The sequence below is a fragment of the Lethenteron reissneri genome, chromosome 7 (assembly GCF_015708825.2).
Source record: "Lethenteron reissneri isolate LAM-NWPU_2019-01 chromosome 7, ASM1570882v1, whole genome shotgun sequence".
Classification (NCBI taxonomy): domain Eukaryota; kingdom Metazoa; phylum Chordata; class Hyperoartia; order Petromyzontiformes; family Petromyzontidae; genus Lethenteron; species Lethenteron reissneri.
This window is the reverse complement of record NC_083785.1, coordinates 4,943,921-4,969,583: the sequence shown is the minus strand read 5'-3', so window position 1 is coordinate 4,969,583 and position 25,663 is coordinate 4,943,921. Positions and strand designations below refer to the sequence as shown.

Here is a 25,663-nt window from a genome sequence, read left to right as displayed (position 1 = left end):
TTCTCTTTGTTTTGCGATGTAGTTTTTGCACAGATTTTTGTTTGCTTCATGGTTGTTCATTGTTTTTATGTTATTGAATTTATAATTTTGGTTATCCAGGTCACTTTGGTAAATGAGACAATCATGGTAACTTGAGTTCTCAGATGGTTAAACAAGATCAACTAGAACTTGAACGTGGCCAAAATTGGAATTTTGTTGTCATATCTGGGGAAGAGTATCCAATTTATATTGCACTGCACTTGATAGAATTCATGGTAAAGCAGTCAGGTGAATTGATGATGCAGTACTGACCGATTCACTCCAGACACTGCCACGCTGGTGGTCAGTTGCCCCCTGATCTCTCTGCTATCGCTACAACTGTGGCTACTGTTTCTGTGAAGTTACGTATTCATTTCTTCACCTATGTTGAGGGCTCAATCTACCAGACTTTCGTCTCATCACCACACTGCAGGTCACCACTTCTCTCACCGCTTCTTTCCTCGCACTGCTCCACTTGGGAGTTCCCACCTCATCGCCTCTTTTCCCAAGCTCTTATAACCCTTCTCAATTCAAGACACGTGTTCATTCTGATCCATTACAACTTTGCTCGTGCTGCTTGTTTCTGGCCGCTTGATGTTTTGGGCCTGCACTAAGCTTCGGTGTAAAAAACTAAAAAAACACTTGCTGCCACAGTTGCCCTTGTTCCTCAAGATGCGGGCACCACGAGTGGGCCTCACATTTACCTACCGTCAATTGCTTTTTCAGCGTGTTGTACCGCCCTTACTGAGCTGGTGCTCAACGACAGCAATGCACAGCAAGTTGTGCAGGTGAGCCACGTTGCAGGTAACCATGCATGTGTAGGGGTGTTACGGAGGGGCTGTTATACAGTTGTATCAGACGGTAAACACAGTGGGCGTGGCTATGTCTGTGCACAGGGAGGTGCTCACAGCGACGTTCGCACCGGGCAGCCTGGGGGGCTGACTCGGAGCTGGGATCCCCCGGGGCCCCACCCCTCAGCGGGGGAGTTGGTATATAAGGGGATGAGCCGGAGGGCTCGAGGCAGAATGTATGAAGCTTAACTAGTGAAGAAGGAAGATCTGCTAGATAGAGCCCTGGACTCCCCTGGATCGCCGCCCTTGTCAGGGCCGACCAGGACCGAGCCAGTGGCGTGGCCCCGAGAGCCAGAGCCGGTGCTCTTGTCAGAGCTGGTCTGGGGACTCCGGGCGCCGTAGGCCCAGCTTGCCAGGGCTGGGCTAGCTAGCCTCCCCTAGCCCGATAGTGGAGGACCGAGAGGTAGGCTAGGTGTAGCCTAGAGTGTGCCTCCCCAGTTAGACGAGTGAAGGGGCCGACACCCCTTCCAGTGTTGTATGTCCCGGTCTGTATTGTACCTTGTACGGAATAAATAAGTGTGCCTCCAACCCCGGCGTCCAAGTCCTCCTGAACGTTATGACACATGTTGTAAATTGCTTTGTAATGAGTGTGTATTTATAGTAAAAGAAGTTACATCTGTAAATGTGAATGCACTATGACTGTCGAGTAACGTGCAGTCTTGCTCCACCCTCAGGCTAACGGGGTGTACATCATCGGCACTCTGCTGCTCCCCAACCCCACCCGCAGCACACACAATAGGGATGTCTTACAGGTAACGTCTCTATCTTACTTTTTCATTTCAACTTCAGGATCATCGCCCAAAGACTACAGGCACCATTTGAACATTGATATGCCCCATGTTCATGCTGGCTGTAAGCAGGGCCTATAGACAACAAAAAAAACAACAAATTCGTCAATAAAACTTTGGCCTTTAAGGAAAAAGATATATATAATAGGCAAAGTTTTGCACAGTGGCCCTTCATAACATACCATTATGGCACATGTACTCTGATCATCATTTGGTTACAGCTGTGGAAATTAAAAATTTCTATAGCCTTGGTGAATCTATCCATGGGACAAATCCTTTTGACTTCCCCGCAAAGTGGTGATCATTTTATCAATCGTGGAGCAACGATGGGCAGTCAACCTCCGTCCAGGATTTGAACTCGCAACCTTCCCATTACGAGCCGCTCGCTCTCCTGCTGAGCCACTTGACCAGGTGTGATAATAATGTTGTGGTAATCAATCAGCGCCAGCTTGAATACAATGTTCATATCTTGTGTTCTAACAATAACGGATATTTTTGGTAGTTCTACAAGTTTGAAATGTGATCTGCAAACTGTGTGCAGCGTTATGCCTTCAGAGCCCTGCGGTTCCTCTTCAGCATGGAGCGAAATAGGCATCTATTCAAGAGGTAGGGCACATGGCACATTAGCCTGACCAGTTGTCAACACACATCCAGGAACACCCTGTGTGAATACATTTGGTAATTACATTATCCTTTATGACAATTTGTGCACCTTTAATTTCATACAGATGTACTGCATATTGACAGCATAATTTATTTCCAAGTATATTTTGTGATGAAGTCTTATTTTATTCCAAACAATCATTACTGCTAGACAAAACACATATTTGGCTGAAGTTGTAATCCTGTTGTCATATTTGAGGTCGAGCACCCAGTTCCTATCTTACTGCACGTGATAGAATTCACCATAAATGTCAGGTTGATTGATGACCCAGCTTTCACTGATTGGCATCAGTCACTCGCTTACCGGCAGTCCGTAGCCTCCTTATCACTATACTATTGCTGCTATCCTAGTCACTGTTCCTGTGAACCCCACTCATTTAGTCCTCAACCCATCTTGAGGACTTGGTCTACCAGACGTTTTGGCCTCATCCATGCTCGGTTCAACCACCACACTGTGGTAAAAACACTTTGCTTTCTTCCCTTGCCCTGCTCCACTTTGGAATTTCCTCCCATTGGCTCTCTTCCCAAAGTCTTATAATAACATTGCTGAATTCAATAAATGTGTTAACTTTTATCGCCTAACTTTGCTTGTGCTATTTGTTGTTGGCCGCTTATTGTTTTGGGCCTGTGCTCAGCAATTGTGTTTAAATACTAATAATTACGTCAATGTTGTGTAGGCTCTTCCCAGCAGTGCTCTTTGAAATGTTCATCGACGTGGGACATTATGTGCGAGACATTGTGGCTTACGAGCCCCTTGTTTTGAGGCTCAACGCACTCAAGGTTAGCATGACACTCCTCGCTTATCTGCTGCTGCTGCTTGGCACTGAGGCTGCCTTTCATTCAGTTCATTATAACATGAGAGATTAGGGTTTCCACATTGGCTGAGAAATATATATTGGTATGGTCTGTTGAAAAGGTGGCAACCCTCATGTGTGTGCATTTGTACATCTGTGTATGTGTGATTGTGTTTATGTTCATAGTGGCGAGTGGTAGGGTACCTCCGATTCGCACAGTTGACTATGTCTGGTTTGAAAGGAGTTTAAACATACATACATATTGCGCTGAGCTACGAACTTGGCGACCCGAGTTTGATTCCTGCTAACTGCCAACACCACTGATGATTATAAGAATAGGTTTTACTTTTTCTGGAAATAAATGGTAAAATCAATTCTTACATTTTGATACTGGCAAGAAAGGTCCCATGAACCAGTGATGATTATCTGGACCTATACTGCACCTCTCCTAGGTCGTCTCAGCCTCAAATAAGTAACTGATGCATTGTGTCAACAACGCTACTGGGCAGACAAAGGTAGCCAGGTGTGGTGCTGGCCACCAACCCCCTTGTGTGCCGTGGCAACTTTTTCACGAACAGGACTTGCCCCAACAGTCTGTTAAGGCTATCAGAGGAAAATTTGTCTTTTGTTTACGTGTATGCGTATGTGTGTGCATGTGCTCCCGAAGCCAGAGGAGGTGCAGGAGATCCAAGAGGCAGTGGAGAGCATGGACCAGACCAGACTGCCAGAGAAACGCATGGGGGGCTATGCCGTGCTGGAGCACCTAGGCAGTGGGGCCTTTGGCAGTGTCTACAAGGTGTTTCCTCACGAGCAGTCCCGGTTCAATTCCCAACACACATTATTATTATTATTGTTTAATTTGGGGAATTGATCAGTAGTCAGTTTGACATGTAGGCTTTTGCGACCAATATCATCCATAATAGAGCGCAGAAGCGTGGTCACCACATCTACGCCTCTATATAAGGTACGAAACAGGTGGACTTCTCCACAAATCTGGCTGTCGCCTGATGAAGCTAGTTATAATTACTGGCAAAACGTTGTATTCAGATTGTAAATGTTGTGGCTTGGCTCTCCAACACACCGGTGTGCTGTACTAGCGACGAATTGGCATGTTCTATCTACGTGACTTTACCGAAAGAACCAAAGAGTATGGATTCCTGCAGTCACGAAAGCTTCAAATCAAGATTGCCATGTTTTGTTTACATGACAACCCTTGCTAGTTGGCTGTGTCGGGTGGTGGTAGGTTTTAACGACACATTTATATATTTACGGGATCTAACCCAAAAAAACTATTATGGTTGATCAGTAGTGTTTACTTGCTCATGTGGAGGTTTGCGAGCGAGCCAGAGGACAGCTTCAGGACTAGCCTCATGGTGAATATCCAAAATTCTCTTGGCAAATAATCATATCCGGAAGTGGTGGGACTATGTAGTGCATGGTTTGAAATGTTATACTCAGAGAGTTATATAGACTTACATTGAAACTTACAGAGAGGCCCATAGATTGAAATGATGGCAGCGGGCAGTTGCATTACTCTGTGGTCCATTGTTTGAGATTGGTTACTGCTGTTGCACTGTGGGTTATTCGTTTTCATCTATCAGTGTAGGAAATAGCCATATCTGCCATGTGATATTCTTAAATGATTCAGCACGGATCTATTGTGGTAAAATTAAAACTGGAAGGTCTTTCTGTGAGCACGATAGGGTCGGTTGGCATTGTCCCAGGTTTCTCTGCGCTGAGCCTTAGGATTGATTGCTGTGAGAACTTGTACTCGATTACAAACACGATCCATCCTGAGTGCTTACCCAGGTAATTATCAACACATAGGATACTCTGCAGGAGTAATTTCAAATGTGTGTGAGAAACGTCAACATCATGTTGCGGACAAAAAAACTCATACACACCATGAATCAAATCTCGTCTTATTAACACTGTTAACTAGAGGCAAGGACGTGATCTCTTTCTATTGTGGCCTTGGTAACCTTGTCGGGGTGGGGGAGGTGGGGACACGGAGACCACTGGTCTTGATGGGGGGACGGCCATGCCAAAAAGGTTGAGAATCACTGTCTTACCGTGACCCTCTAAACACCAGACTTGGCCACTTCCCAGCCGTCCCACCGATAGCTCTCGTGCCTTGCCAGCCAGAACACAAAGGGCCATAGCTCTACGGCACGTATCGATGATTGTTCATGGCTCTGTCTTATGTCGTGGAGGTGAGGAAGCTGAATGGTCAGCAGCTGCTTGCGCTCAAGGAGGTGAGCCTGCACAACCCTGCGTTCGGCAAGGACAAGACGACGCGGGACTCCAGCCTCAATTCCATCATCTCTGAACTCTCCATCATTCGTGAACAGGTCCCCACTCTCCACTTGGCTTCTCCATATACATGTATATGGAGAAGCCAAATACTTCTGGTTGTCTGTAGGAGTGTTAATATTTTAAGAATTCAACCTTTAAACGTTTGCAGTTGAAACTTTGTAAAAATAACATGTGCGGCCTTCAGTATCACCGAGAGCACGTTGACTCGTAGTGCATGCACACGGACGCACAGGAGGCGGTCCGTGTGTTTTGTAGCTGCATGCAGCTCCGTGTAGCCATCTCTTTAGCTGTCTCCCTTGCTTTATTTTTTTTGTAAAACAAGTTTCTCCACATATTCAGACATGGCAGGTATGACGACTGTTTTACTTAGGCTGTGCTCGCACCAAGGCACCGTCTCACACTGGTAAAGACTGGAGGCGAGTGTCCTTTGACATACAGGCCATCCAAGCAGCCAGTTGTGTGATAGAAGGTAGCTTAAGCTTCAAGTGTAGTTTGTTTAACCAGGTGAGAATTCAAGAGACGAGGGAAAAAGGACAAAAGCTATTACGTGAAAACAAGCACAACCCAATAGAAAATGAGGAAAACTAAATATACAAAGCAATAATTGAAGAAGAAATTGTGTATTTTGCACAAAATAAGTTAAAATAAAATAAATTGACTAGCAAATCGTGGTTGGACAAATTGCTTTCAAAGACCATTTTTAGTAACATTAAGTTCCATAAACATCAAAATGGAATGAGGGTGATTATATGTATGTTGAACGTCTTTCGCACAGTATGTAGCCAGCCATGCTAATTGGAGGTGCGAGTTAACACATCCAAGTGAAGTTTTCACAGAATCCACAGATCAGCATGAAGTTGAATAGGCCGTAGAGCACCCAAGGACACGTTTTAAGCAATGGAACAATAGGTGTTTGGGCCATTAACAAGTCAACTCACGCAAACTACTTAAACACCGGGTAGACTTTTAGAATATATATGCACCAGATGAGCATCTTACGTATTTTAGTTTTTGTATAGTGTGAAACTTGTTTGATGGAAACCTAATGTTTATATTTTCTGTTTTTGTAGCTCAAACACCCAAACATTGTAAAATACTACAAGACATTTGTGGAAGGTAAGTACGCATGGATATCATGTTACATTTATTTCCCAGATACAAAACAGGTTAAGCTAAAATTCATAACACAAAATAATATTTTTTGTCATTGTGGAGAATATAAGTGATAAAATAGCCAAGCAGACAATTCACCTCCTCATATCTGCCCCTACGGAAAAAAATATTAACATTTATTTTACATGAGGTTTTTTGGGGTTATTTATTTACACATCATATCAGTTACACGGTCTTCTGAGAGTGCATAATTTCAGCAGCATTGGTTGAACACAAGGAAATGCTGGATCGGTTTTGTATGTATATGTATGTATATGTATGTATATGTATGTAGCACTTATTTTGAACCGTACGTAGCCAACCATCCTAATCGCAGGCACGGTTTTGATATTCGGTATCTCATCAACAGAGTGAGGCTTGCCAATTCTGGTGAACTGCCAATAGTTTATAGGCGAAGACTCTCTGTTAGATATGGGTCCTAGTTCTATAACAGTTTATTTTGGGAAAGGCCCATTGAGGTATAAAGCACTTGTTCAAGGCTGATATAGTAGCAGGAAAAACGATACAATGCACATCACAAGATAATCATTAGTGTCGTTGAGAATATAAGTCACATGATAAATAAGCACTATAATACAACACTTTACTGTGTGTGTGACAGAATGTGTCTCTAACACCCTGAGTTTCAGCTGCTGAACACTACTGCACACCACACACCAGTGGTGGTTCTTGTGAGAACAGAGCCCATTTCTCGACGAGAAAACGCACACAACCTTTGCATTGACCCTTAATGTTAGTACTTACGAATTTGTGTGGACATTGATGGTTTAATAATATTGACCCAAGCCTATGTATCAAATGTGAGAAACAGATTTGACTGCTGGTATTAAATACACTGCAGGACAAAAGTGACCAGAAATACATTCCGAACTTTTCTCACTCATCACCGTAGTTTGCTGCCCAACAGTAGCAACAGCACGTTTGTAATATGACTGCATCATCTGTGGGCAGTGGTTGAAATCAGCTAGTTTATGACAGGCGGCCATACCAGCACTTCTTAGAACACCAAACACGTAAACTGGCACTTTTCAGAACTGTTTCTATGTCAATATTTTCACAGAGGGAAAACTACATGAGTTTCATACCAGGATATTTTCATTTCGAATGGTATCTCTAGGTTAATATAAGAAGGGATACAGATGCACAGCATTGTCACTAGACATGAGTTTGTGTGTGTAGATGACCGCCTGTACATTGTGATGGAGCTTATTGAGGGAGCTCCACTGGGAGAACACTTTAATGCTCTGAAGGAGAAACACGAGCGCTTCACGGAGGAACGAATTTGGAACATCTTCATCCAGGTACACACCAGCATGCCACGAGTGGCATACTTCATGCATTGAATCCTCATATATGTGGTTGTAGGGTAGGGATATGAGCTTTTCCACACCAAAACCCCAACATATTTATCTGTCAGCTGAGGTCTATCAAAGTTGTGCAGTATTCTGGAATGTCGTTCACAATATCGGTACCAGATCTTGCTACAAATCAATTCCTGCCACCCGAACACAGGTGCCAGTTCCCGGACTGCCTGGGTCATAGCTGGACAGGTGGCAACCTTAATGTAAGGTCACCCTGGATGTTAAAAGCAGAGTCCTGTTAAGGCCATACATTACTTTAGCATCTTTTAACTCTGGGAAAAGGTTTTCACTGAGGAGTCAATCGTGCAAGAATGTTTTGTAATGCATAATGTGCTTTGCAGATTTGCCTGGCACTGCGTTACCTACATAAGGAGAAGCACATCATCCACCGAGACCTGACTCCTGGCAACATCATGCTGGGGGAGAGCGACCACATCACCATCAGTGAGAGAAGACACTCGTCGACAGTTGTTACATCCAGTGCTTACAGATAAAAGAGCTTAGAACACATTTTCATTGCTGTAATGATACTGTAAGAATATTTGTACATATTCATCACTGGGACAGAAACCAAATAATATGTTACACAGAGTAATCGTTTGCATTGTTGTGGAGAATATAATTAACAAAATAAGCAGAGAATTTGCCTCCTTCCCAATCCATCCCTCCACATTAAATATAAAAGCATTTTTTACATATCCTATCAGTTATATAATTTGTTGACATTCTGGGGAATATAACCGTGTTTACCGTATATAACCCGCAGACGCATATACCCCGCAAAAATAGAGTTTTGTGTAAAACAAGTTTTAGATAGCCCGCACCTCCATATACCCCACACGCATTCATATCTTTAACGTCGTTACCGCAGCTTAATTCCATTATATTAATACAAAGTTTACATTTGTAATACATTCCACTATCAATTTTTAACATTCAAATCATAACGTGCACAAAGAAAACAAACTAACCGGAAATGAGTGAACTTAAAACAGTAAATAAGTAACAAAAGTAAATATCCAATAAATAAGTAACACATAACTGGTAGATACCGTAATGTTAGGCTTACCAGCATTCGACCTCATTATATTACAGCTACCGGACCGGTAGTTACCCCTGTACAGTTTCAGCACTGGTAGATTGCTCACTGCGCAGACAATAGCGGCACTATGGTAACGCCATTGCCTCCTGGCAACAAAGCCATTGGAAGTTTGAAACAAAGCTCATGGTCGCGACTGTATAGTGCTCCGCCAATAGCAGCGGCCTAAGGGACTCGGCAATTATGATTCCGCCTCTGGTAGACGCTTGTTAAGGCCCTTCCCATTGTGTAATCCAGAGCCTCAGCTGGAACTTTCGCACCCCCCTACAGCCACTGAAAGTATTACGGTAAACAAAGTGCGCCCACTTCAAACATTGTCGTTTCATTGTACAAACAATTGGATTCATTTAAAACGTGATAACATGTGCAATTTTAGTGTGAGTGGTTTATTCAGCAGTGATTAAGTCAAAGGTAAGTGTTGCATATTGGATAGTCCTACCATGAAAACATTAAACGAGTTATGACATGTCACACGTGTAAAATATTTTTGGGATAGCCCGCACCTCCATATACCTCGCAGGGTCTTGTTTTGTTTGTAAAAAGTGGTATACCCCGCAGGTTATATGCAGGAAAATACGGTAGTAATATTAAATTGTGTAATAATGCAGTCTTGGAATTTGTGTTGCCAAGCGGACTTTGGGCTGGCCAAGCAGAAGCAGGAGAACAGCAAGCTGACATCCATGGTGGGCACCATCGTCTATTCCTGGTGAGCTGCTCACTCTCACAGCATCAGAGATTTGTGTGCTAGGGCTGGGCTATACAGGGCTTTGTGCTCTCTGCTTATGTATGGTAGGACTAAGCCACAGGGCTCTGTGCTCACTGGCAGCTTGCCTGGTATTTACGATAATGAGCCAAGAATGTCTGTGTGTCCCACGCGTGACGTCACTCCACGTTGGCCAACCCCCTCATTGATACTCATGAACAGGTGACGTCCTCCACATGGACCCTCCCCTTCATTAATAATAATGAGCGGGTGACGTCACTGCACATGTAGAACCCCCCCCCCCCCCCATTATAAATCCGGAGCAGGTAACGTCAGTCCACATCAAGCACCCCTCCACATTAATAATCATGAGGTGACGTCTTCCGAATGGACACCCCCCACCATAAATATTAATTAGCGGGTGACATCACTCCACATAGGGGGGCGAGGCGCCTCCTCCCCCTCCTCAGCGTCAACTTACAACCCTCATTACAAAGGCAGAACCCTCACGTCACGTGATCTCCGTAACGCTATTGAGACATAGAAGTGAAAAGGACGTCATGATGAACAAGGGATTATAACCTTTAAATGAAATAAGTCTGTGTCACCGCGGCGTTACAAATTGCACACGAATTGATGCAATGAATATCATGTCGCGGTCTGCTTTTCGCTTGCAAGTTTCAGATTTACTGAAATACACCCGTCCTTGGACGGGCAAAAGGCTAGTTATGAATATTCACCCAGGTATGCAACACAAGGGAGCTGCTGTGGTTTGATTCCATCTTCCAGCACGCTTGTTGAAAAAATGTCCAAGAATCTCAGATCCCTCTAGATTTTAGAAACCTTTCCACCCAGCAGTTGTATGTGTGTTGAACTTCTTTCGCACCTTACGTAGCCAACCGTGCTAATTGGAGGTGCGAAAGGACAGCAAACTAAACACAAAAGCACTTCTAAATAATTACTTAAAACTTTCGTGACTGCAGGAATTCATGTCCTCCTGATGACGATCGCTTGTGTTGTGATCGAAACGTCGTGATTTTTTATTTAATATTTTATTTCTATCTACGTGACTTTACCGAAAAAACCAAAGAATACAGTTCTAAATAAATACATTTTATTTAGATTTAAGTGATTAGCTCCAGTGGCTTCCTAATATCAAAAGAAAGAGCGTTCCAGACGGCCGAAGAAGCGCATCTGAAAGTGTGTGATGCAGTGACTGTCTTTTTTCGATGGTTAGCCAGTTTCAATGAGTACACCACAGTTATGTGATCAGCACGTGTGCTCAATGTGGAAGTGTAGCTGAAATACCCTCCAGAGCTCTCTCTAGTGGGTACCCTCCCGCTAGTAGCGTGAACAAGCAATTTCAGGGCCGCACTTTTACCACCTTTACCTGCCACACAAGACAATCCACACAGGATCCACAGCGCTGTGATTGTTTACACATTTATACTGTGTATACATGTCTGCTTGTGTGTATGTGTGCAGCCCAGAGATTTTGAAGAATGAGCCATACGATGAGCGAGCAGATGTGTGGGCAGCTGGGTGCATCCTCTACCAATTGGCTATGCTCACACCGCCATTCTACAGCACCAACATGCTCTCCCTCGCCAGCAGGGTGTGTATCTAACACCTGTCATCAGTGCCACAAAGCCACAAAAAATTTGAAGTGATTTCTTGCTCAAATGAGCATTGAGGCGTTGCTCATCTCCTGTTTATAGCCCTGAGCCAGTGGTGGAAATTCCAAATTTCTATGGCAGAGGTGAGTCTGTCCAGAGGACAAACAACTACTGTTGATTTGCTCACAAAGTGGAACTCATGTTATCGACCCCAGAGGGAAGAGTCAACCCCAAACGAGGAATTTAACTCGATATATTCTGATCTTGAGCCATTCGCTCTACCGCTGAGGCACCTTCCGTGATAATGATGATACTAACAACTACATACTAAATCTAAATCAATAATAGCTAGCCCAGACCATAGCTATGACTTAAACTAACAAACTTTTACTATGATCAACTATAATCCTATCTGATGCTAACACACAAATGGCCCACATCAACAAATCAAATAACTTTATCAAATCACATTGAAACAAAACCTCTGCATGAAATCTAGTACCATGACTCTCAAGACTTTTCTCCGAACTCCCTACAGCACTATCTAATTTGCCAAACAAGTGTCTCTTGTGTAGTGTACTAATTCACAGACACTAGTAGGAGGTACTCTCTCTCTTTTATTCCGGCCTTCACAGCCTTAGGGGATAACTACATACTGGGTCGATACAGCCAACATGCTGCCAGACCCACAGCAGCCCTGATTGTGAGTAGGAGCTCGCCTTTTATTCTGCCCAGCATGGCCAGGCTCCGGCCCCGCACCCCTCTGGATCCCCCAGAAGGCTCCGTGCCTTGCCCACAAGTCCAACTGGTAGAACGGGCTGCTACCTCTAATTCCATTGTCTCCCAATCTTCCAGCGGCACGCACTACCACTGTGTACAGTGACTCATTCAATGTCACTACACTTGCATTAATTTGATTACTTTCCATTGCATGGATGTAAATATTAAATGTGCAGCTGAATTACAATAATTCCACACAATGCTAGCACCATGATGTTGTTTGAATGTGACTGGTGTGATTTTATATACATGCAGATAGTGGGGGCGACCTATGAGCCAATCACCGAAGGACTCTATTCGGCCCAGCTCAGCAAAACCGTACGAAGGTGAGCTCCTCCTTACGTTGAACCTTCCCATCGTTTGTTTAGAATGTCATCACACTGTCACTATGGGTACCATCTTTCTCTGTGAGTATCTGGGGTTGTGTTTTGCTCGATATTTGGGCAGTGTGTGCTGTTGCGGTTTTGTGTTGCTTGGTTTTTAATCGGCTGCTTAATCCTGTGTGGGAGCTACCTCGACTATTGCCCCATACGAAGCTTCGGGTTTAGAGAGGGCTACACGGGCACAACACAGACTGGAGAAGAGATGAGTTGGTGTGGTACAGGAGGATGTGGAGCTGATTGGACTTGCCAATGACTGATATCAGCAGTGTCAAGATCGGCCACTGTGGAGGAGGCTCAAGAAGGATGCTACTGGGCAGCTGGAGGCAATTGATGTCCAATAACAATAGAGGATGGAGGAGCAATGCTCACAACAATGAGCTGAGCACCCAGACATCTAAAACATGCAAGTTGGCATAGTGGGGAGCACAGGTGGTGCATCTGTCAGTAATCTCGGTCAGTTAACCTATAACACCTGAGTCTGACTTCCTGTCAGCATGTATGTATGTATGTTGGACTTCGGACGCACTGTACATAGCCAACCATTCGAATCGGAGGTACAGGGGAAGGACGACAAACTAAACATGAAAGCAGTTCTAAAGCAATGAGTTTTCAATCTAGATTTAGTGATCTACCATCATTTCACATGGCCTAATAGTGCATTTAGCCTGGCACAAGTGCTGTTGTGATGTCACCACCACATAGTGCCAAATGGCAACTGTTGTTATTATGTGTGATTGTGCTGACCGCTGCTCCATGAGAGAGTGGGCCTGGCATTGACTGAGTGGGCGGTCGAGATTGGTTCGTTTTACCGTAGAGGTCACGTTAGGAGATGTTGACGTCGTTCAAAACGATCTCGGCCGATCCCACCCGGCTGTCGTGGTGATGGTTTCGTAAATGCTCTGCGCGGGTGTGGCGGGACAGGTGTCTCAGTCCCGAGGCTGGATTGCGCCCGGACGTGGTGGAGGTGTGCGCAGGGCTGTCGGCGCGCCTCATGGCTCATGCAGATGCCCTGGGAGCCAACTGCTGTGACATGGAGCACCGCTTGGAAAGGGAGCGGCGCCGTACTCAGCGCCGTCTAGCGCAGGCCCACATGCACGCACATTGTTGCCTGGCACAACAGGTAGCCATGCTCACATTCACACTCACGTTAAATTCTGTGGAATAGCAATGCTACGATATATATCATACAATATAAGGTCCACAAAAATGTTTCTGTTTTGCACAACGTTAAAATTTTTTCTTGACAATATTTCAGAATCCAATAATTGAAGTTCACAGGAATAATAAACGTTCTCAATAAATAAATAATTTTCCAACTATTTTGTGCTTCGTAAAAACAATTCTGGAGTAATTGACAGAAAGTACATTATAATGATTTTGGATCGAGAAGTTGTAATTATTAGAAGGCTTGTAGCAATGTTATGTTGATTGAAAAACAGTTACAGAACATTTTAATGATATTTATGCATACATTAAAGCACAACAACTGAAGTCAGAGGGGTTTCTTGCTCAAGTGAGTGTTGAGGCAGTGCTCAGCTCCTGTTTACAGCCCTGAGTTGGTGGTGGAAATTCCACTCCTATGGCAGAGATGAGCCTCTCAACAAGACAACCATGGTTGAATTCCCACAAAGTGTTACTTATTTGGTCGACTCCAGAGGGATGACAGGCTGAGTCACCCCCCACCAGGATTTTGACTTGCAACTATCTGATTTGCGAGCTGCTCATTCTGTTGCTCAGCTACCTGGCCAGAGATTATCTCTCTGCGAGTTACACCGCCATTCATTGCCTCAATGTTAATGCTTCTTGATATAAACTGTGACTGGAATCCAGATTAAAGGAACCTATGTTTCTGCTGCCTGTCTGCCCTTGATTAAGATGAAGGATTTTCTTGCATTTGGAGTTCAGTAGGTTGCCATTCACACCTGAATATGACCTAGCCCGTATGTGTATATGTGTGTGTTCGGTGGGTGCAGGAGCAGGAAGGCAAGGGAGGCAGCTTGGAGAGCAGTGGGGGTGCATCAAGCTTGCGTAGTGAAGAGGGCTGGGAGGGGGGGGGCACACTGGGCGTGGATTGGATGGAAGGGGGGGGGAAGCCTGGGTCGGCCCTTGTGGAGGAGGGTCTGGTGGGCCTGCCGTGTGCCTTCACGCTGGTGCCCAAAACCTGTATCGACCACGCAAAGAGGGGCGCCGAGTCACCAATCTATGGCACGTGCATGTACCGCCACAGGCAGCCACAATTTTTGGAAACATTAATTTGAAGAAGAGTTGCCCATTGTATGCTGATGTTCCAGGCCAAATTACTTACACACATATATTGATCGGCACTTCCTAATACGAAAAGTTGGCAGGACCCTCCTGAAAAAGAGTAATCAGACTCGGTGAGGCTTTCCTGGGTAAACGAACATGATGATAATAATAACTTGGCTCTCTCCACTGTTGCGGCATGTGGATAAGGTTTGGAGGGCGAGGACTCGCTTCTGACACCACCAGGGCCCTCCAGCACAGTGAGCAGCCCGTCCAGGCAGCACCCATCAGCGGAGCGACGCCGCTACTCTCGCTCTGCCGACTCCATCTGCAGGGGTAGCTCCAGACCGCGACCTCGTGAGTTTCCTCGCTAATTCATTCACTTGTGCCTGTCTGCTGCTGCACAAGCGTAAATAAAATATGGTTCTATATAGCATCTGTATGTGACCGCATCTGAGGATTTTAGTGATGTTGATGCTGACAGGCTGAGAGATGTTCACACAGGCATGAGTTGTGATCATTTACAATTGTGGTGACCAAAGCATTTGCGTCCATCCGCACAGTCTGTTGAGTCGTGAGCATCAGGATGAGTATTGTGATGAGGCCCCATGGCTGTGTGACCTCCAGGAGCAACGCGGGCCGTGTTGATTATGTCCAGGGTCAGGAACGGGCATTGCAGTGTCACAGCGCAAGGTGAGGCAGATCTCGGATCCCATCCAGCAGATCCTCTTGCAGCTGCACAAGCTTATCTACATTTCACAAGTACGTGACCCAAACCTCGCCAATTACTGCTGCAGTGCGACACTTTCTGTACACAGTGGTATAGCTAACATGTGAGCAGGCGGTGCCGCTGTCCTGGTCTCCATGGGCTGGAGGTGCCCAAGTGCTGGGCGACAATTTGAAGGCGATAATTGTACCGGGTTGGGGAGGGGGTGCCAATTAATTCCTCGTACAGTGCTCATGCCGACCCCCCTACATCACTCGCTGTAGAGCTGTGTTTTACCATTGTTGATGCACATTACATTTAAGAAGGCAAGTTAAATGTATAAAGTATGACTTAGAAGTTAAGTCCTGTCACAGGATATTGCACTAAAAGCAATAACAATACAGCATGTATAGCATGCAAATGTGTGTATGTTGAACTTATTTTGCACTGTACGTAGCCAACCTTGATAATTGAGGTGGGGGGGAAGGATAACAAATATTAACTCTTAAGGCTAGTTTGATTGGTATCTGCAGGGCCTACAAAAACTGAAGGGCCAACGATAAAAAAACAATTTTTTTGTTTGTATGATAAAAGATGTAAGCAAGATATCTTCTTGAATAAATATAATTATGCTCGTTGCAATTTATGTGCTGTGATAACAAGTCGTTGACTCGTTGTGAGGCATATTACACCTACAATAACAGTTTAACTCGTAGGCTTTTGTGACCAGTATTATTAATCATAAAGGTTTTTGGGTTAGATCGCGTTGTTATAAATGTGTGGCAACCCTCCACCACCCGACACGGCCAATCACACCGGTGGGCTGAAGAAGTAACTATTTGTCTTTTGTCAACGTGACACATTTTTTACTGATTGGCCGTGTCGGTTGGTGGAGGGTTGCAACACATTTATAATAACGTGATCTAACCCAAAAATCTTTATTATGGACCTAAAATAACAGTGAAACAAACCTCTAAGCTTAAACAAAAGTAAAGCAATATGGTACTCACCATGCGGTCATCCTGTCAAAACATTTAATTTGTTATCGATGAAAATGAACGGCATTCTTTTCAGGCTGCGTCATCCGATATGATAATCACAGTAAAAAATAGTTGGATACATTTTCGCTTTTAATTTTTTATAGGCTTACTTAGTTTAAAAAAAGAAATAATTTCAATTTCAATCTACTTATCTACGGCACAGCACGCTCCCATACAATTAGGGCAGAGACTAAATAATGAGCATATCAGCAACGACATCTGTTCAGCGCCTCGACGAAGTGCGCGTGAAGCAAGCGAGTGACAGTGGCGGTAGTGACATTGACAGCAGTACCAACTCTGGTAAGTTATCACTGAACACCTAGGAAACAGATGTGCCTAGGGCCTACAAAAACCTTAATCTGGCTCTGGGTGTCTGCAGTATCATTCAGGATAACTTTTTATCGCTAATGTAAGCATCTATAAAAGTGAGTCCCAACCCTTCTGAACTCGTGTTAAAATGGCACCTTTTAAAATGTTTTCATGAACCACTGTGCATATCTGTTTATAATGGCTTTCTGTCTTTACTTATTTTCAACCGTCTTTCTCACTTCTTCTTTACTTGGTTGTTAACTATTTTCCACCTTGCCATGCAAGCGCCCTGAGAACGATTGTTTAAGGGCGCTTTATACATTGAAATAATATTTTTTTAAATCTGGTGTTTGTTGAAAAACATAATGTTTGCAATAGTTTCGCAGACCACCCACGTGGCCTTGTGGACCACCAATGGGCTGGCACCACAGGTTGGGAACTACTAATCTAGGCAGTGGCTCCATACACTTCTGCTGGTTAGTTTTACTTAAATGTAAGATTTAATTTATAATGATTTCACAGCATATGCATTTAATGTGTCTTTTTCAAATGAACGCTTCTCCAGTTTGGTAGTTCTGTGTATTGTGTAGTTGTGTGTAACAGAGCCTAGCCATAATGTCTCCTGTATTGGGCTTTAGCTTCCTCCATCGCTGACGCACAACCGGTCACGCAGGGCTGTGGAACGTTTCAAGAAGTCGCTCTTCAGTCCCCACAGCAATGCTTGCAATCTCAAGAGTGAGATTCAGAAGGTTTGGTTTTGTTGTTTTAACATTCATTCAACAAATTACAGGGTGATCCATTTATAGATAAAAATAATGGGAAGAAATGAATGACAAAACAACTTGTTACTTCAAAGCCTCTACATTTACCACCATTCTCATAAGTCAAATGATCATTGATACATTGATGTTCATCTTCTGAGCCAGTGGTGGAAATTCCACATTCCAATGGCAGAGGCAAGTCTCTCTATAAGACAACCACTGTTGACTTACCCATAAAGTGGTACTAATTTTTATCAACACCAGAGGGATCATGAGCTGTGTCAACCCCCAACCAGGATTTGGACTCGCAGCCTTGGAATTGCAAGGCCCTCGATCTACCCCTGAGCCACCTGGCCGGTTTTCTCAATACATTTGTTGACTACTTTAGCACTCTTCCCTGTAAGATAGGGAGCCATCACTTTAACAATATTCAACAATCTGTTGAGAAGAAAGTAAGAGGGACATAATAAATCACTGGGGCATCTATGGTTGGATCACCGTCATTTTAATTGATCTTGAAACGCATACTTTACAAGTCTATGTGGGTCTGTGTTTTGCATGGCTATGGCAAGTTGAGCTTGAGAAGCATCGTGAGTTGTTGGCCGCGTGTTCGTTGAGCAGGTGGTGCAGGGTTCCCAGGAGGTAATCGACTTGGGCTGGGCCCTGGCGAAGCCTGGCGTCTACTGTCAGAGCAGCTCCAGCTCCCAGCTGAGCTCGGGGGAAACCCATCGTGAGGGACAGCACCACCATCAGCTCACTCCCTCCACCGATCTTCACTCGTCGCCGTTGACCTTGGCCAGTGCATTACAAATACTGATGAGAGCTACAGTTATGTTTAACAAATATTCAACACCTTCATCATTAACACCATGGCCTTAAAAGGAAAAAATATATATAATAGATGACGTTTCGGGCAACGACCCTTCAGAGTGTTCATGACGAATGTCTTACATATTTGTTATTTGTGCACCACTTCCAATGCAGTATCACCAAATAATGTGTTTGGTTAAGTTTGAGTTAATCAATATCTCCACCAAGAATTAAAAGAAAACCCACTTTATATTCATTGGATTTTTGGAATACAGTACACGATCGACTCTTAAGACCCTTGTTAAAGTCCAAATGATAACCACAATGGACGCTACAGCATAGTAGAAGCATGGTACGATTTTAATGCAATTAATCCACTGTGCTTTAACAGAAGTTCAGTGTTTTACATGATGATAGGTTTAGATGTCTACGTCATGAGTACCCAGCTGTGTTTCTGTGTCCAGGTTATTATGATGGCGATGACAATCAGGAAGGCATCACTTATGGGCAAATGCAGGTAACTACTCTTGGCACCTTTGCTGCAATATTATTTGTTGGTGTTTGTGAATCATGCTTGGAGCTCCGATACAGCGCGGAAGAAGTGTCTGAGCTGTTCACAGTCATCAGCATTCAACCGGTATGAGGTTAAAATATGTGGACACAACCAATGGAATGTGCTTACACTTTTCTGTTGCAGTGTATGATTGAAGATGTGCTCATGGAGAGTGGCTACTACAGTACAGGCCAAGCCACCCGGTATGAAAGTGTGTGGGTTATCACATCCTTTCACTCCTAAATTGCTTCTATATCAACTTTCAAGTGTATTTTGTTGAGCCAAACTCAAGAGACCAGGATAACAGAGTCTCAATTGCAAGAATGACCGGGTCACCAAAATGATAAAAGTAATAACATAAACAAAGTGTGACAGTGAAGAAAATAGCAATCAGAGCAAAAATAACTGCATTACATAAAACATTTTTATAAAGATATTGTATGCACATAAATAAGTGTGAATTGAAATGCATGTCCTGAAATAAAAGTTGGCTACGACAAATTACTTTTAAAACTTCAGAGCAAAATTAACTTCCAGAATAATTCAAGCAGCTTTAGCGTGATTGTTGCACAAATGTGTAAACAGAAAAACATATATGTCACTGCATCGCGCACTTTGAGATGTGCTTCTGCTTTTCGTGTTTAATTTGATGTCCTTCCAGCGCACCTCCGATCAGCACGGTTGTTTATGTATGGTGCGAAAGAAGTTCAACATACATACATTTGTGAGATGGAGAACTGAGTGATTGTGGTAACACCACGCTCTGTTATAGGCACCAGGACTTGGAATCTTCAACTGTGAGGGCCCTGCTGTCTTGACACGACCCAACACTGCTCGTTGGCAGAGTTCCTACAACAAGAAGACTCTGCCATGGGGAGAACCCCTCCACAGGGACCACTTCACGAGGAAGCTGTGGCCCCATGGTTCTCAGCCAGCTGCGGGTAGTCCTGTTGCGTAGCACAGCCTGGCAGACATACTGATGGTGTGTCAATAGCCTGCAAAAGTTCCATATGCATGGTAATTTACACAGACACTGTGCTCTTTTCTACGGGTTCAGATGGAGTCCTCTTAAGGCAACAAAACACCTGAGAACACATTTTCTAAAATAGTCCAGAATTAATAGGTAAAGCGTACACATTGACATTGCACTTTATCACCGTTGAGGCTCTGGATACATTATATAACTCCTTTAACTTGGGCTAGTTTTTTTAAAACTCAATTACAGTTAATTCTCAATGATCCGTGGGCAGACCATTCCCTTTGAGTTTTAAGCTTGCTTGCAAAAATATAGAATATCTCTCCACATGTGTTTGTATAGTCATTCGCTGCTCCTCACTCGTCAGTCGATGGTCAGTGACTGGGTGCCTATGAGAATGCAAGCACGTCGGGAAGCAAATGGATTAGTTTAAGAAGCAATCAAAACAGATGCCACATTCCGCATTTTCACCCCCATTTTCACCCCCATTCTGCATAGCTAAACAATGCATATTTTTATTGCCTAATCTGCACATGTTTTGATTATCCGTGTTTTTGTTTCATTTGGGCCACCCCTCCACCCTGCATTACCCTGGGTAATTAGCCGGTGACGACTATTTAATGCAGGTGAAGAAACTTCAGGGGAGCCGATATGAGTATTACAGCGCAGACTAATCTAAATTTAGTCGTGTTAAAAACAGTATGGCAAGTCTTGGCTTGACAAGTCGAGGAAGCATTTTCCAGTTTGGAACATTGACTTGTGCACATGCTCCGTCGTGGAACCAGAATCATGCATTGATGAAGATCGATTCATGACCCAAATGATACGCACATCAAATTACATGCCCAAGAATGGTTTGCTTTTGATTATGCTCATTTTATGCTATGTAAATGCACATACCTATGTAGCACATACAGATGAGCCATGCAATGTAGACAGAATGACATAACCAAATTAGGACGTAACATACAGTGCGGATGGATAAAAGTAAAAAAGGACAAAACAAACCAAAGCACAGATGAAACACAAATAACAACACATACAAGACATTACAAAGGAACGTCCAAGAGTATAATCAGGGATTATTGATACATTGCATAAACTGTTGGTATAAGAAGGCAGCTGCGCTTTATTCGAGTGGATGTTTATCCCATTACGTGCATTATAACAGCGATTCTCAATCATTTTTGTACCCAGGCTTAGTAGAGCCACAGTTCAAACGTCTTCCGAGGCACTTTGAGAACCCCACAGTGGGGCAGTGTTGTAGCTGTGTGGGCTTATCAACGTCTGATTTACTCTTGCGCTGGTGCAAGCTGGATCAGCAGGAGAATCCACTGTGAATCCAGTTGTCTTTCACAGACCCCCTTAATGATGCCTGCGTCCACTTCGGGGTCAACAGACTTCCCAGTTTAAAAACTCCTGCCTGATAGTGTTCTCATGCTGCTAAAACGATTATTATAATATGTGGTATCCATGAATTGGGCAAACCAAGAGTGATTTGATCGTGGGAGAAATCACTCTGAACATTTTAATTTGAAGTGGCCAAGATCGACAGTCTTTCAGTATCCAGATTGATGCACCCAGGAAATGTATGGTGCACATTTTAAATGAACTCAGGATTTCTGTGCAACACAGAATGTTTACGTTTGTGTATAGTGTTGACGACAAAGTGTGCGTACGCGCTGGGCTATGGCTTACGAGCAACTCATGCTCATCTCTTTGTTTTTATACCCTAGTTAACTTGCTTCTCTGTATACAGTTCAGTAGTGTTTGTAGTGTTGGGTATGCTGCGATAAGCTGTGTGGTTTGGCAACTGTAATAACCACGGCTTAGTTTCTCACCTAATATCCCCAGGTCGCTGGTAGACGAGTAAATGGCACCTAACCAGTAGCCACAGCCACACCGAGAGGTATATTGGATGTGCTGTGTCTAGTATGGAACTGCTTAGTATTCTAGTGTTGAGTGTTTACTAAGGTTTAATCGGTTTGTAAAACTTAAGCATGGGTCCATAAGCTTGGGTTTGTGGTCTTGTAATGCACTTTGAGTACCAATGTGGGATGGTATATCCATTATCTCACCACCATAGTCCATGGTCCAGAGCAGAAATTGGGACCACCTAAGGCAGCAAAGTTTCAGTCGTACCAATGTATTTATATGGCTAATGATAACCCACTAATTTCAAATGGTTTTCACAGAATCAATTGTTATTGGCCATGTAAATAAATTGTAGCCGTGAGAGTTACGCCGCTGCAGGTGGTGCCGACGAGAGAAATGTCTCGTCTTGACTCGTGGCGCTGTAGCTTATGGATCGGTGGTCGCTGTATCAATACACCTGTGTCTGGCATGTGTTCTGAGCTTATTTGAACTCTTGTTTGCATTATCAAGTTGATCAAAAGCCCACGGTCTCAGTTTTGGTCAGAATTTTAAATGATTGATGGTAATTGTAGATTTACATTGCGTAATGTAGATTTTTACATTTTAAATCTAAATTTACGTTGCGTTTCCACCAAGGGTATTTTGTATGAACAGTTGCTCGCATTTAAATGGATTTTGTTTTAAACTGTGCAAAAATAAACTCCTTATTGTGGTGAATTGCTTATGATTAAATGTTTATATAATGTCTTTTCAACGTCACACTTTCAAGCTGGCTTTGCGGCACGACAATGTCCAACTGCGTATGCATAGCTGAAGAAGTTGAGAGGGCTGGGGGTGGGGGCTGATGACTGTCTGCGGTTAATGGTACAAAATTAGTTTGAGGAATGAGGTGTTTATTCTGGACATCCATGTTGTTCCACTCTGTTCATCAGTGTTCTTCAAGATCTGGGTGATATTCTAGGATGATAGCGTGATCCCAGAAGCGGGGGTCAGGTCTTGAGTTGGTGGTGAGGTACATTGGTGAGGTCTTGGTTGATGGTTAGGTTGTCGTTGGCAAGAAAACGTGTAAACTCTTGTTTTGTTTGCATGTCTGCATATATTTGGTGGCAGAATGTTCTCCACAACAGGGATCTAGGGGATTAGTATCGGTTTCTGTGCTGTGGTTGCGATGCACATTGCGTTATAGGTGCATCTAGCAGTTTTGTGTGCGAACTCCTGGACCAGCCTGGAGCGAAGTGACTGCCACTGAGTAGATCGGTGAGGGGGTGGCAGTTCGCAGTGCTTGGCGTTGTATGTTGAGTACCATGCACCACTGTGATATACATTATTATCTTGCTGACGTTATTGTTCGTGAGGTTCTAATAAACCCGCCCTACATTCAGTGCCACATTAAGCTATTGCGGGGCCTGTGGCATATGTTATAAAGGGACCCTAAATAAAAAAACACACATAAATATTAAAATATATGTTTTGCTTCCATAGTAAAGTAATTGTATTTTTCATTCGCTATACAGCCAGATAATATGACAAATCGCTAACTTTTAAACACCCAGTCGTTCGTAAAAGTTGGAGGCAGTATAGTACTATAGTAATAGAGCAAGTGCAAAATCACTGAACCAGAATGGATAGCTTGAAATCATTTAGCGCAGGGCCCTTGAAAGTGCGGGGCCCGTAGCATATGTAGCTACTTTTGCTACTAGGATAATCCGGCACTGCCTACATTGAAGGAGAAAACTGAGGCATAGGTCATTCCAGATCGTCGCGGTGGTCATTACACACGTGTACGAGAAAAAAAAACCAGTGGACTCATGATGGCCAGTTTGAGTGACACGGAGCAAATGAAAATCGGCCGCTGATGACTGCGCGGGAGGCAGCAGTTGTGTTTTGTCGAGATGCGTCCTGAGTGAAATTAACAAAACGAGGTCAATAATCCGCTGTGACAGCCTTCGCATCTCGCAGTGTGCCTCCCTGCAGCCCCGTGCTCCCAAACCTCGTGTGGGGAGGGGTGGCGAGGGTGGCTGATCGTCGTTCTGAACACTCTCCGTCATCCACGACTGTGGAGCCGCAACCCTGGTTCGGCAGGAGAAGGCGGTACAGCAGAGTGTGGACGAATCTCCATCTTCTTGGTTCTTTCGGTAAAGTCACGTAGAAGGGAAATAATAAAATAATACAAATATTTATTATTTGTATATTAATTGCTAATTAGCATTCTACGTGACTTTTAAATATATATTTATATTATTTAAATATTTCCCTTCTACGTTACTTTACCGAAAGAACCAAGAATATGAATCCCTGCAGTCACAAAAGCTTTAAATCAAAATTGAATCTCCATGTCTTCCATGTGTATACGATAGAAAACAAACTCCCAACACATTAATCGATTACACTGCATTAAAATAAAAAATAAAAAAGAGGGAACTCAGAAGGGTAATTTCCTGTAACATGCTGTCGTGTTTTCTGTGTTTTGTGCACCACTGCCAAAAACGCAGTGTCACCCAAATCTGTGTACAGGATAGGATAACGTGGCGTTGTCCCCTCACACGCACGGGGTTTCTCACTCTGCATGCGCCTCCGTATGATTGCGGATAGCACATAAACTATATTATATTCTTGCGCATGCCTGCCATGACCTAAGAATTCGTGTAGTCTCACCTATTAATGTAATTTTTGTCTGTCTGTCTGTCTGCATGTGGCCGACATTTGCGAGGGATTTGGCTTGCGAACTGTGGGGTTTATGTTTTGAAAAAGTACCCTGGTATAGCATGCCATAAGCCCCCTGGTGAGCCAGCGCTATTCCAATTTCATGTCCGTCACATTTAAAGTAGTTTAATTAGCAATTTCGAGCTGATTTTTTGTTACTGATTTATTACATTGTGCCTCTGAGCGTGCACCAAAGCACGCGTCTGCGCATGCGCGCCCCTAGCGACGCACACGCGTTCGGTGGGAGGGGATTCTCATTCGCGTTAAAATGCAACAAAAAACACGCAAGACTGAGGTACATTCTTCAAAGTGTGATGTCTTCTTCTCCACCTCTTCACCCCAATGTGTGCAATTACTACTATAGGGTCGGTAGATACTAATATTATAAAGCTTACGTAAAGCGGGCGGGGGGATGGTGCGGGGGGGGGGGGGGTAGCGGCCCAGCCCCAGCCTGCTAAGGTGCCACCTCGGCCGGCTGGGCAATCTAGGAAAGGCCGGGGCTTCTGCACGGGACTAGGCCTCACCACTACACTCTGTGAAGGGAGTACGATTATAGAGTCGATATATACTATTGTAGGGGGTATTGTGTGCATTACACGCGGTTACCACTACTTACCTGGTGTAGCGTCAGCCATGGGTCAACAGGGGGCAACGGCGAGTACAGCCTGTATCAAGTAACGCCGTTAGGCCGTAATGTCACAGGTTATGGAACGGGCTTTGGAGGAGCCGCCCAAAGGGTTCTTAAGGGGGGCCCCGTGACAGAGGCATGGTCGTCGTAGGGAGCCAGGGTAAAGATCGGCTGCAGAGAGTCTCTCCTCATCGCGGAGTGGTGTTGGCTGAACCCCCGCTCCAGGCAGACGAGTGGGAGAGCCAAGGGGATGGCCGAGGGTAGGGTCCCCTAGTATTCAGTAATTGTCGGCTGGAAGAGAGTCTCTCTCTCTCCTCGTCACGGAGTGGTGTTGGCTGAACCCCCGCTCTGGGCAGATGAGTGAGAGAGCCCAAAGGGTAGCCGAGGGTAGGACCCAAATAGTATTCTGTGTCCGGGGTAAAGGACCGAGATAGAGTGCACCTACACTGGCGTGAGCGTAGGATGTTGAGGGGAACAGTGTTTTATTAAACGGCAACAGCCCTTATAGAATTC

At 44.2% G+C, this 25,663-nt stretch overlaps 1 protein-coding gene across 5 annotated transcripts in view; it reads left to right on the top strand.

Annotated features, from left to right (window-relative positions):
• The window catches only part of NEK10 (NIMA related kinase 10), a 32,245-nt gene extending 9,704 nt beyond the window's left edge, over window positions 1–22,541 (top strand). Inside the window, exons 14-34 of one of the 5 annotated variants that reach the window (XR_009756815.1) lie at window positions 745–806; window positions 1,544–1,621; window positions 2,199–2,263; window positions 2,998–3,100; window positions 3,782–3,910; window positions 5,328–5,465; window positions 6,501–6,546; window positions 7,783–7,904; window positions 8,306–8,408; window positions 9,694–9,769; window positions 11,252–11,381; window positions 12,418–12,488; window positions 13,467–13,665; window positions 14,519–14,750; window positions 15,000–15,146; window positions 15,448–15,551; window positions 17,483–17,593; window positions 18,227–18,433; window positions 18,880–18,932; window positions 19,113–19,171; window positions 19,741–22,541. Coding sequence is in view for 1 of the 5 variants with exons in the window: in XM_061573533.1 (XP_061429517.1) it covers window positions 745–806; window positions 1,544–1,621; window positions 2,199–2,263; window positions 2,998–3,100; window positions 3,782–3,910; window positions 5,328–5,465; window positions 6,501–6,546; window positions 7,783–7,904; window positions 8,306–8,408; window positions 9,694–9,769; window positions 11,252–11,381; window positions 12,418–12,488; window positions 13,467–13,665; window positions 14,519–14,750; window positions 15,000–15,146; window positions 15,448–15,551; window positions 17,483–17,593; window positions 18,227–18,335; window positions 18,880–18,932; window positions 19,113–19,171; window positions 19,741–19,786 (2,183 nt within the window). In the remaining 4 variants the exon portion in view is untranslated. Of the gene's footprint in view, window positions 1–744; window positions 807–1,543; window positions 1,622–2,198; window positions 2,264–2,997; window positions 3,101–3,781; window positions 3,911–5,327; window positions 5,466–6,500; window positions 6,547–7,782; window positions 7,905–8,305; window positions 8,409–9,693; window positions 9,770–11,251; window positions 11,382–12,417; window positions 12,489–13,466; window positions 13,666–14,518; window positions 14,751–14,999; window positions 15,147–15,416; window positions 15,552–17,482; window positions 17,594–18,226; window positions 18,434–18,879; window positions 18,933–19,112; window positions 19,172–19,740 lie in introns of those variants that run through there. The other 4 variants (XM_061573533.1, XR_009756817.1, XR_009756816.1 and 1 more) reach the window with 4 other exon arrangements.
• The last annotated feature ends 3,122 nt before the right edge of the window (window positions 22,542–25,663 follow it).